The 12,952-nt window shown below is 42.0% G+C and overlaps 1 protein-coding gene across 5 annotated transcripts in view; it reads left to right on the top strand.

Moving 5' to 3' along the window:
• Window positions 1-12,922, top strand: part of uggt2 (UDP-glucose glycoprotein glucosyltransferase 2) — a 52,020-nt gene extending 39,098 nt beyond the window's left edge. For 3 of the 5 annotated variants that reach the window (XM_084084814.1, XM_084084816.1, XM_084084815.1), the window contains exons 32-41: window positions 1,420-1,502; window positions 1,667-1,747; window positions 5,958-6,062; window positions 6,198-6,282; window positions 6,812-6,994; window positions 7,482-7,642; window positions 10,318-10,432; window positions 10,545-10,661; window positions 11,289-11,454; window positions 11,619-12,922. In XM_084084814.1, the coding sequence (XP_083940940.1) occupies window positions 1,420-1,502; window positions 1,667-1,747; window positions 5,958-6,062; window positions 6,198-6,282; window positions 6,812-6,994; window positions 7,482-7,642; window positions 10,318-10,432; window positions 10,545-10,661; window positions 11,289-11,454; window positions 11,619-11,641 (1,119 nt within the window). In that variant the 3' untranslated portion in view covers window positions 11,642-12,922. Of the gene's footprint in view, window positions 1-1,419; window positions 1,503-1,666; window positions 1,748-1,840; window positions 1,865-5,957; window positions 6,063-6,197; window positions 6,283-6,811; window positions 6,995-7,481; window positions 7,643-10,317; window positions 10,433-10,544; window positions 10,662-11,288; window positions 11,455-11,618 lie in introns of all 5 variants that reach the window. The other 2 variants (XM_084084817.1, XM_084084818.1) reach the window with 2 other exon arrangements.
• The last annotated feature ends 30 nt before the right edge of the window (window positions 12,923-12,952 follow it).

Here is a 12,952-nt window from a genome sequence, read left to right as displayed (position 1 = left end):
TGTGAAAAATGTTAGTGTGCCAAAATCACACCCGTATGTTTTTGCTGAGTAATTTGTATTGGACCGACTTGGTGTGAAAAGGCCTCAACAGCTAAAAATAAGGCCAACTACTACTGTAATGGCAGCCAATCTATATCAAAGAGGATCACAGCATTTTCGATGCCCAGTGAAATTTGCAGTGACTGTTCATTCATATCATTTAACAAAGTTGTTTAACAAGAAAGCAATTATGAAAATTTAGAAAAATCACTTAAATTCAGTGAGCTCTCATGCGTAGCGAAAATATCCAGATACAGTATACGATGGAAGTTGTGTCAAAATGATGAAGTCGCCCCATGGCGCCTGATGGAGGGGAAAGGAACTGGTTGGAATAACGTGTTCCTTCCACGCGCTACGTCTAACCAGGGAAACTCCCCCCTGTCAGGTGATAAGAAGCGGCTTGCTAGCTCTCATGCATTGAAGGAGGCATGAGCTCGGCTCTAGGTTCTCCCTAGGCTGGCAGAGGGAGTGTAGCGCCCAGGATTACTTAGATAATTGCCACTGGGTGAAAAAATGGGTTACAAAAATCGTGGGATAATTATTATTATTATTTTTTATGTCCGATTCAAACGCTGCAATGTTAAAGACATGATCATAATAATAATAAAATAGCCGACCTACATTACATGTTACATAATCAGAACAGAACATTGCATACTTTGCTTGATTATTGTGTTATTGTGATATTTTTAATAGGGAGAATAATACGAGATTTTACATGGATTTTACCTCAATCAATCATGAACGAAGAAGCATAGACTGCAATGATGGATGACGTTGTTCACTCTCCCACTTCCTGCAGCATTGCAGAATTTTATCAGACTTTATACTAATCACGTTTTCCCACATTATATTACATTTAGGAAAACAAATTACATTTTCATTCTTGTAAGTAGTCGCACATTTAAAAACACCCGCTTCATTTACTAAAGTCATTGACCTGCAGCTGTTTTAACAATAGCAACACTACAAACTGTAATCTATTATATTATTTCGTGCACAATACATTCTTACAAGGCCAGCTTAAGTTACAGTATCTTCACAGCCTATCTCAGTGACTGAACATGCTATCTGTAAAGTTAGACATGAACTTGACTCACCTGAGTTCAGTAAACTCAGTAAAACAACTTTAGCAGCTGCTTCATTGTGTGTGTGTGTGTGTGTGTGTGTGTGTGTGTGTGTGTGTGTGTGTGTGTGTGTGTGTGTGTGGGTGGTACATATACACACACTCCCATGCACTCGTTCTCTATTGGTTATGGTATGTGCTAAGAGAAATATGACAAACCTTCAGCCTTTACATTACAGGCAAGGGGGTTTTCAATCAGAGTTTGTTTGCCCACTATGAAATCTGTTATAAAATATGTTTCTTTCCAACCGTAGGTGCAGAAAAAGGCTGACAAAATCAATGAAGATCTTTTAAGTGAAGCTACTGAAAGCAAAGGCCTGTGGGACTCCATAACAAGGTGTGTAGTCTGGCTGCATGTACCATTTGGTTATGAGTTTGTTTTCATAATTATAATCTGTTCAAATGCTCTAAATCAACTGTCAGTGAATGACTGCTGTGCTAGCAGTGATTGTTGGGAGTGCTGATTTTGCCATCTATTGTCAATTATACACATGGTTTCAGGAGAGGTGGTTCTTCCCCTGGATCCAGACTGCAATATTATGCTGTAAGATCTAGTCTTGCAAAAAATATGTGCTTCTGTAGGTATGTGTGTATGTGTGTGTGCATTTGTGTGTTTCCCCCTAGCGCATCCTAACTGTGTGATCTGTCTCCTCACTTAATGCTTGCTGTGTGAAGTGTTTGGAGCACTTTTGAGAAAAGGTAGGCAGAGTTGCCGCAATCCCTTTTAACATCTAAAACATTTTTACAATTATTGCTTTCAACTTGCTGTTCAACCAGTATATTGTGGAATCTGGTCAACATTTCAGTAAAAATATTATACACACACACACACACACACACACACACACACACACACACACACACACACACACACACACACACACACACACACACACACACACACACACACACACACACACACACACACACACACACACGTACAGTATATATGCCCAGCTGCTATTTGCCATGGGTGAGGGGAGTCTTAAAAGGATTGGGTGGGTGCTGACTAGTCAGCTGCTGTATCTTCCCTAGCCGAGGGTTTATACAGCAGCTGACCAAACACCCACGGCAAGCTAAAGCAGTATCTTCTTTAAAGTGCCACTGTGACTGACACTACAAGTGCTTAAAGCACAGTGACACGTTGGTAGAGATTTGGTTGTGTAGCTACCTTGCCGTGATGTAACTCAAGATATTGGCGAGATATCTTGCTCCGTTGCTTCATTGATTAGAAATTGATTATAAACATTGTCTCCTCATTGACTTCAATTGCATGGTGAAACAGCTCTCAAAGTCACTCTTTCAGAACATAAACTAATACAAACAAAGCAGATTCTGCCAATTTATAACAATCAAGGATTTTTTCAACGCAATATTGATTATTAGGAAGAAGACTTGGACTGGATCCATGCGAATTTTGCAAGTTCAGTTCAGTCTCTTAAAAAAAGAAGAAAAAAATGCAATACTGGGTTTTGTGATGTTATATATTGGAAGAATCGGCTTTGTTTTGCGTTCGTTTATGTGTCAAAAGAGTGACTTTGAGAGCTGTTACTGTGCAATGTAAGTCAATGAGGAGACTATTTTTGGAATATCAATTTCGAAGCAACAGAGCAAGATATCTCGCTAATATTTGGAGTTACATAATGGCAAGGTACAGTAACTACACAACCGAAATCTCTACCAAAGTGTCATGGCGCTTTAACCCAATTAAAACCGGGAAAGCATTTGTGTCATTTTAGATTTTAGCGTTGGTTATTCAAAAATAGCAGATGTACAAGCTTGTGACGCGCTGCGAGCTTGTACATTTGCTAATTTTTTGAAATATCTTGAAAGTTTAATATTTTTTTTTATAATTTTGCATTTTTTTACCCAAATCATCTCTTCTGAGGGCCCCTGGCACAAAACATTTTCAGATGGGGGTCCGCAGCCAAATATATATCAATTTGGAGGTCCTTGGCGCGAAAAAGTTTGAGGGCTACTGATTTTGATGGCATTTGTAGAATCGGCCTCAGGTCACCCCATGTCCATTTCAAACACCGGCCACCGAACACGGTCACTGTAGCTATGATAAATTTCACTTCTGAGGAGAGACAGGTTTGTCCAGGTGCAGGTGAATCAAAACAGAGCAGAAAAAGGTGACCTTTGACAGTTCACAGAATGGCTGCGTAAGGGCTAAGCTAGCAATAGTACTTGGCATGTTTTCAATAAACTCCCTCCCTAAACTGTCAGTTCCTCGTTGACAATATTGTTGATCTATGTATTCAATTCAAGTGTTGAATCTTATTTTCTCATCGTCTTTGTGAATAAATAAGACCTGGATATGGACTAGCTAGACAAATGATAACCCGGCATTCACCATTGCCTTCGGCTTTAGCTCATCTGCGGCTTGTGCGTATATGCCTGCCCTCAGTTGGATAAACTCGGGCAACGACGAAAGCCTGGCTGATACGTGTATATGCTGTATATAGTGTGCAAAGTATATGTAATTAAGTAATTATTGCAGAAGAAACTGAGACATCAGACTTAATCTTGATACACTGGTGATGGGCAAAGTCAGAAGCAAAGTTTAGTCCATCTGGAGTTCATGCTGGCAGGCTGCTATTCAGACTGCAGCTAGAGCTGTGAGTGTCTGTCCACTGTCCAGAGGTCTGGATTATCTGGTGCATGTCAGCCAAGTGGACTCTCACCTGACCTTCCAAGCTGCTTATCTGGGAGTCCCTCTGTTGCATTGCGTTCGGCATTATCTGCCCTTCGAATGGGGAGCCTCCCTCTTGTCCCCCTCTAGTCCTTTATAATGGGTGGCTTAGCCGTTTCAGGCTATAGGCATCCCTATCCCTCAGAGTGCAGCAGTGTGGCGACAACACCAACTGTATGCTCACTCAACCAGAGGAAGCAGCACTTCAAGGCTTGCTTCGTCAAAGGGATGAGATATTGAGCGCTGTATGGTGGATATGTACTAGAGGTAAAGGGGAAGATGGGGAATAAGATGAGAAGACGGGTAAAAGGTGATTCAGCCTTTTGGCTCGGGGATACAACAGGAGGATGGGTGAGCTGGATGTGGACGGTAGTCTAAAATGGACCGCTGGTCGATATACAGTATTGGCCATTATTTTACTTTTATGACGACATTGGTATGCAGCCGATGTGTAACGATTTTTAACCACTTTCAACCTGGCTTACCTATTTTGATTATAGGAGAAGAAATGCAAAAGTTTTCAAAGATTTAAAAAAAATAGCCAACCTATAAGCTCATAATGCATTGTGTTGTGAGCTTGTAGATTGGCTATTTTTGAAAATCTTTGAATAGGGCTTAAGTGGTTAAATAAAAGGTTGGTTGTGTTTATTTTTTAAAGATTTTTTGGGGCTTTTCTTCCTTTATTTTTTAAAGTGAATAGTAGAGATGGACAGGAAACAGGGAGAGAGAGATGGGGAGAGACATGCAGCAAAGATCGTCGGGAACAGGACTCGAACCCGCGATGCGCTGTCAGGCTACATTAGAGCCTAAGTGCCCGGACCGCTTGGCCACCGGTCCGGGCCAGTTGTGTTTATTTTTCATGCATTTTTTGTGTATAAGTTAAATGTTCTCAAATAGTTTTCAATGTTGTTCAAAACATCGTTAATGGGTGGTCTAGGATTCTCTAAAATTGGAATCTGCATCCGACCCAAGAACTCTGGCAACGGCTGGGCTCTAGTGTAAAAGTTATGCCGTGTAGGATAGAGGTGGGGAGAGTCCGACATCATGTCCTCTCCCTCCCTGCCTCCCTTCTCACTCAGTAGTGTTTTCCTAGAGCCCCTGGGCCCTAGGCTGTGGCCGTGATTGAATGTGGAAGAGACACACTCCCCTCATCAGCAGTCTGTTAAAGACAAGGACACACAGTTTGACTGCAGACAACCCTGTCCTCCAGCAAAACTCCTGATTTCTAGCCCCCAAATGTGCATTGCATTATGATCTATTGCACGGTTATGGTGCATCAGCAGTTAGGGCAAATCGGTATGTTCAGAGGCAGTGTCTTTGAATTTTTGTCCTTATTATCCAAGTATGAATCAATCTGTTACTTTGGCTGAAATGTCTTGAAATATCTCATCAGGATGGGACTGCACATTCATTATTGATGTGCCTTTTATTGTTTTGACTCAAATAAAGTTTTCAGGACAATCTGATCCAAAACTGGGTCTGCGAGATATAATCTATTGACAGGACATGGTTGTATCATATCCATTTGAACCAGCAACTGATATTCAAGTCCCATGTCCTTATACCCTAATCCTAAATGTACAGTAACTATCCATGCATCCCTGTTAGCTGTTTAATGAGTGGATATAGATTCATCCTTGTAGATTATTTAGCTTGTATTATCAGCTCTCTTACTTGCCATGTAGTAAAGTAAACAGAAGGGGATTGTTAAATGTTCCAGCCTGCTTTCGCTGTGTCTGCACTCTTAATTTGTCGATTACTTCAGCTCTCTAGAGGAGAACCAGCAGGAGAGAACAACACTTTCTGTTGTAAAACATACAATCTAGGTCTGCTAGATTGTTGTCATTCTCTTTGTAATTCCATTATTTAAAAAAGAAAAGAAAAGAAGAAAAAAAGCATCTAATTTTCCTGCAAAGTAACGCATGGTTTGTTTTTGTCTAAAAACAATTTACATGTTGGCTGTACAACACAGTGTTGTTGCTCCTGGCTCTACAAAAGCATGGTTTCTAATAGCTTAGTTGTGTTTTGCCATTGCCGCGTGAAATGTATGCATCCATCAAAAGACGGCAGGCTTATGTAATACATAGCCCTTTATAGCATCACAGGTGGCAGTTCCAGTTCAGACGATGGAGAGAAGAAGAAGGAGGATGTTCTGAACATCTTTTCTGTGGCCTCAGGACATCTATATGAGCGCTTTCTGAGGTGGGTCACTTGCAGGCATGGACACAAACACGTATACAGAGGCCTTACACACCTCTTCCCTTTTATTAGCCATGCTCCTCCGAGACTCACTAGCCCTCCTCCACTTCACTTTCTATCTCTGTCTCTCTATTCCAGAATAATGATGCTGTCCGTCCTTCGGCATACCAAAACCCCCGTCAAGTTCTGGTTTCTGAAGAACTATCTCTCCCCCTCCTTCAAGGTACCTGCCGTACCACGTGACTACATGCTAACTTTCTGTCTCCCTGTTGGTTGTGATAGATGTCTCCCAGTTCCACAGCAACCCCTGAGAGCTTTAGATTTGTTTGTGCTGAGCAATGAAAGAATCTGTGGGTTGCTTTTGTGATGCTCTGCTTTATATCTCTCCGTGTTTCTATAAAGATGAGCCTGAATGCAACGCCTTCTGTTGCCCATCTTAAATAGCTAAAATGGCCTTGGGCGGGACAGGCAAAAACATTTTGCGTATTTTGATGTTTTTTCCCCCGGTGTTCATGACATATACTAGGTTATAAATGTTATTTTATGGTCTGACTGGCTCATATATTCTAGACTCGTTAATGGACGTATTTATGGATGATATTGAAGCGTGTCTGGGTGGTTTTGCAGTTTATTGGACTGCAAAATACTGCTTGCATGTTACCTAACGTGGCTCTCGATTAACCCATGCAGAAAAAAGACTGACTCCTGTTTTGAATTTTGATCCTCTTCACCCCCAACCCCCACCATGTTAGGAAACCATCCCTCACATGGCCAAATCCTATGGATTCCAGTATGAACTGGTCCAGTACAAGTGGCCTCGCTGGCTCCACCAGCAGACCGAGAAGCAGCGAATCATCTGGGGCTACAAAATCCTCTTCCTGGATGTTCTTTTCCCATTGGCTGTGGACAAGTTCATCTTTGTGGATGCTGACCAGGTAAATGTCCACATTTTATTTTCACTTTAGGGCAGTACTTTACAAAAGGCTGTAATGGCCACTAGATGATTTATTATTGCCATCTCAGATGAGTATTAAAACCACTTACAACCTGGCATTCCTATTTTAGGCATGTCATTATAGGCGCAAATCTTTGAAAAAGAAAATGTTTTATTGCAAATATAGCAGATATACAAGCTCACAATGTGTCGCATCATGACATGTTGTGAGCTTGTAGATTGGCTATTTTCGTGTGACAGGGTCATGATGACAAAGTATAAAATGTAAGTGGTTAAGAAACACTGTCCATGGTGGCTCATCTGGTAAGAGCTCATACCACATAAATAAGGCGGAGGTCCTTCCCGCAGGTGGCCTGTGGTCTATTCCGATTTCCTCCCTGTTTCTGTCAAAATAAATAAATTAAATGCCAAAAACAATAATAAGCATTATCCATAATACTTCAATGTGTCCCTCCTCTCCCTTGCAGATAGTACGAGCTGATCTGAAGGAGCTAAGGGATTTGAACCTGGAAGGCGCCCCTTATGGCTACACGCCCTTTTGTGAAAGCCGCAAAGAGATGGATGGCTATCGCTTTTGGAAGGCCGGTTACTGGGCCTCACACCTGGGACACAGGAAGTACCATATCAGGTAGACAGTTTTTGTTTAAAAGTATGTCTCACCTGGTAGAATGTGTTAGCCTGGTATCCAGCCTGCTTCGGTACGTTCGGCGGACTTTTTTTTCTCTCTTCGCTTCTCAGTCTGGAATGCCTCCTATCTCCAAGGGAGGCGGGACATGGCGAACGTTTCGAGTCGTGCCGTGGCTTCTGATTGGTCTGTGGTGCGGGGCGGGACAAAAAAAACAGTGTGATCGTTGTGATTCGTCATTCGTTTGAACAACATCCAATCAGCAACGACGTTGCCTAACGTAACATATGCAAGCCCCCAGAACCCAGTGCTTGCATTGAAGCGAAATGGACATGCTGGCCATTCGTAGGTACTGCAGCTTAAAAAGGATGGGGCCACTGCAAATGTACGAGCAAAAACGGTTTCGACCAATGGGCTTGACTCACGAGCTTGCGCACAAGCTTGCGCACAGGGACGCGCACCTCTGTGACGTAAAACGCGTCACTTCTGTGACGCAGAACGGATCACAGTGGCCCCAAATAGGCTACGCCCATCACACTTTACAACCCGGAAGAAGGGGTGAATTCGCTTCATGCGCTGTGTGAGCAACTCAATGCAAGTGGACGGGAGGCGATATCCGGTGCCCTCTCTATTATTTTTAACTCTATGAACATATGTAGTTCCAGTGTAGTTCTGCAAAACGAGTCAATGGGGTGCATTCCAGACTGAGAAGCGAAGAGAGAAAAAAAAGTCCACCGAACGTAGCGAAGCAGGCTGGATACCAGGCTAAGAATGTGTACCATAGGCTAAGTCCTTCCTGCAGCTGGCCTGGGTTTTTGAATCCAACCTGAGGCCCTCTGCTGCATGTCTGTATGTCACATAACTCTCTTTATCTCTCCTGACTTTCCTGTCTCTCTACTCACTGTCAAAAAAATCAGAAAATGCTGAAGATATTATAATAATAAAATAAAATAAAACTGCATAATGACTTGTAGCAAACTGACATTTTACTTCTACAAGCACAATAGTCTATAGTATATTTTGAAAAATAGTAGAATCCTCCTTCCTCTATCGTTCACAGTCAATTGCTGTTTTTATGGATGGAATATGAAGGTAATAATTTTTTCTCTCTCTCTCAACGTAGTTGGTGGAATAAATACATATATTTGAAATATTAACATTTGAAACGTTCTGGTACTGACAGCAGGTAATCCCTTTGAGGCTATATTCACTGTTTATTCAGTGAGAGACACTTGAGACAGATTCTTTGTTCCTCACATGGAACAGTGAAAGCAGCTGTGAGTAAAGAAAGCACAAAGAGAAACACTTCTCAGGTGGTAGATACAGATACTGTACCCATGCACAAAAAAATAAACTTTTCATTCTTCTCACACAATCATAAAAATAGATCTTCCACCGTTGCTGATGATGCATGCAGGTGCTATTTTTCACACTTGTCTCAGTGAGTTTGGTGTAGGAATGATCTTTTCTTCTCTATATGGGATTTGCCATTTTAACCCATTTTGACCTGGCTGGAACCGCATTACGTATTACGTGGGCGGCAGTGGCTCAGGGGTAGAGTGGCCGGGTAGAGTGAACTGGAAAACCGCAAGGTTCCCAGTTCGATCCCGGGCTGGGGCGCTCCCCTAGAGTTAGTGTCGAAGTGTCCTTGAGCAAGACGCTGAACCCCTAATTGCTCCCGATGAGCAGGTTGGTGCCTTGCATGGTTTCCTCCGCCATCGGTGTATGAATGTGTGTGTGAATGGGTTAATGGCACAATCAATGTAAAGCACTTCGGATAGAAGCGCTATATAAATGCACCATTTACGTACTGTAACTATACCTTTCAAGCCGGGAACCCCTTTTGGGGTTCTTGTTGCTATGCACAGTATATAGCAACATAATGTTTTTGAATAAATATTTATAATAAAAATTAGGTAAGGATTTAGAAGGCGCTTTTAGAATCGGCCTCAGGTCTAAATGGGTTAAGCTCATTTCAATCCCCACACAAAAACACGCAAAAACTATGGAGGCATCAGTTGTATTTTTAGAAGCTATATCCTCCAAGTTCTATATAACCATGAAAAAAAGTGAATGGGGGGGAATGCCATAAGTTCCAACCCCAAAATGCAGGGGCTCCTCGCTAGGCGCATGGTGCTGAGTGCTGGCTCGTTTGAAGTGGCTTAATCAGCTGGCAGCTTGAAGCTCTGCTGAGCAAAGGAAGCTGCCCAGCTAGCAAAGCTTGGCTGTGCCGCTGGATGAGTGAGAAAGGGGAGGGGGGGAGTAAGGAAATCACAATGCTTTTATTGGACACCAGTGTGCTGTCTAGCTGTGCGAGGTAAGACAAAAGCAGCAAGGGTGAGAGCTGATCTATGCCACTGAGCCCCATGAAAACACAAGGCAGCGGCAGGTACGCTGCTGTGCGACTCTGTCTGTGTGGTCGGACCTGATATATCACAGAAGGCATGGTAGTTATTTCGCACCTAAGGATGTCAGATGCCCCACTACATACAATTATTAGAATTTGGCCTGGACATTTATCTTTATAAAGTGATTCTACCAAAGGGTATCCCTGTGGGTATACAGCATCACATCAAGAAGCCGTTTTCTCACACCTGCATTCTTTTCTATCCCCCCTTTCTTTTACTGCACTCACTGCTCCCTCCTGCTTCCTCTCACCTCCCTCATGCTCCATCTAGTGCTCTTTATGTAGTAGACCTAAAGAAGTTCCGTAAGATTGCAGCTGGGGACAGACTACGTGGCCAGTACCAAGCCCTTAGCCAGGACCCCAACAGTCTGTCTAATCTGGATCAGGTAACAGAAGCATCAAACAGGACTTTCTGTCACTGCCTTCCTGAATTTGCTAAGGTTTCATGGTGAAAGTGCCTTTGTGTTTACCACGTTTTTGTTTGGTGGACTTTCGCAGGACCTTCCCAACAACATGATTCATCAGGTGGCCATTAAGTCTCTGCCCCAGGAGTGGCTGTGGTGTGAGACTTGGTGCGATGACACATCAAAAGTCACAGCAAAGACCATAGACCTGGTGAGGCCCACAGACCTTAGATTTGCTTCCAGCTGTCAGAGGCTAAATAGGACCTGGCATGAGTAACCCAGGGGGTATTAAATAGCATGCGTAGAAACCGCTAAATGGGAGCTCAAGATAAATGGCACAGGTATTTACCTGCTCTCGCAACCAAGGCTAGAACACCCATTTGCACCTTTCCCTCCAACCCTCAGGGTGAACCTTCATCCTGATAAGAAAAATAATCGTAGTAGCAGGCGACTTCTAGTGCAGATTTAATGCTTAGAGTAATGGAACTGTTTCAGCTACACATCTAAAAAAGTGATGCTCTCACACATATAGCAGTATCCATGAGTTACCCAGCATTTTAAGGGGAAACAGGAAAAGGATGTTGCAGTTTTTGAAACTTAATTAAGAAATTAAGCCATTTGAGTGGTCAAAAATGGGAATAATATTCTCATTTTTGTAATGGGGCATCAATCGGCAATTCGGACACATGAGACACAGACTGATGTTCTCTCAACGGAGCAGGAAATCTGATCAGGGTTAAATGTCTGCCACAGACAGTGGGAATTATGGACCGGCTTGTTGTTAGGAAGTCACTTTGGTGGAATGAGTGATGGGTTTTGTCTGCTCTGTGTGCTGCAGTGCAATAACCCAAAGACCAAGGAGCCCAAGCTAACTGCAGCAGCACGGATTGTGCCTGAGTGGGTTGACTATGACAACGAGATCAAGCAGTTACTGAGACACGTCGAGGAGCAGGGAGACACAGAAACAACAAGACAGTCGCCAACTCCCTCACTACAAAAACAAGGTTAGCAACGACTGCACCTCTCTCAATTCCTGGTCAGTGTTTGTCTTGTCTGCTCTACTAAAGTCTCTTCTTTTTTGGCTACACTTCTGATCTGGTCTATTTTTACCTGACTATAGCTTTTCTACAGTAACTCAGTTGAATTTTCTTACTCATTTGCATTCTAGACAGCCAGCGTGATGAACTCTAGCGAATGCCTCCACTACGCTGAAGAGGAAAGAGGCAGCATTTGCACCTAATCCTCCTGTAAAGCTTGAAGATGTACAAGTGTAAAGAAGAGGTATATTTCCTTCAAAACTTGGCCATGGAGTGTTACACCTTTTGATGTGGGAAAGATTGAAGCATTATCAGAAATATTTCTATTTTTAGAAGGTGTCACAATTTTTATGGTCTGTGTCTTACAGTATCAGAAGTGATGTAACTTAACAATTGACATGTCGTATTCTTATTTAGTCGCTGATTATCGGGATTATAAAATAAACAAGAGACTTCAGGGAGGTTACTGGTATAAGATGTTTGTTTGAAGACGAAAAGCAAACACTGCACTGAAACAAGCGAAGAATCAAATGAATGAGGCATACAGTATTCATTCATTTTAAACTTGTCTATAAATGTTGTGGTTCATGTTTTTTCCTAATTTTAGAAGACACTCAAGCACACACATCTTCTACATTCTAAATAATAAATCACATTCTGAAGCACACATTCAACAAAACGTACTGTACAGTACATGTTCTTATGTGTCATTGTTACTGATTCGTCTCTTAACAGCACCTTGCCTTTGACTGAAATGCCTAAACCAAAATGTTAGTGATTCATTTGAGTTTACACATCTGTGATGTTTCTTGCACTGCTGTGGCAATGTTTTGACATTGGAGGGGGGTAGTCATCCACAGTACAGCAAGGAAAAATGCTGTATTAGCCATCTCTATCTCTTTGATGCAATGTTGTATTAGGTCTAATTGTGGGTAGGCAGATCAGGTCACGCATGAACAAATCCTCATTTGCACAGAAAATGTCAGTTCTAGGTAGAACACAGAATTTTAAGTTATTACAGTATGTTTACATCTTATGTATATACAGCCGGTACATCAAATATTAGATTTTGAGCCTAAATTTTCCATACCTAAATTTTCAATACCTTGAATACACAATAATACTCAGGAACCAAATAAGTGTTGCTGCTCCACTGAAGTGCTTTTGTCACTGACAAAAGGTGGGTGTAGGAAGTCTGCTCTCAGCTTATTTCTTGTGTAAATTCTGGGATGTCCAATGTAATTGTCATTTAAAATGTGAGAAATTAAATCTATCTTTGCTACCAAACACAGTCAGTACTAAAGCGTTTTCTTTTTGTACAGTACACCAATATGATTTTAAACTAAAACATGTATAATTCAAGTAATTTCTGATATCACAAGCTAGTCCATACATTAAGGACTAAGGGCAAAGTAATCCCTTTTTCTTCTCCCTTTCTGAAAAACAATGATTGAGCGTGCGCAAA

This window comes from Gymnoscopelus microlampas (assembly GCF_963454915.1).
Source record: "Gymnoscopelus microlampas genome assembly, chromosome: 17".
Lineage (NCBI taxonomy): Eukaryota > Metazoa > Chordata > Actinopteri > Myctophiformes > Myctophidae > Gymnoscopelus > Gymnoscopelus microlampas.
The sequence above is the reverse complement of the archived record's forward strand: the minus strand, read 5'-3'. Positions and strand labels throughout refer to the sequence as shown.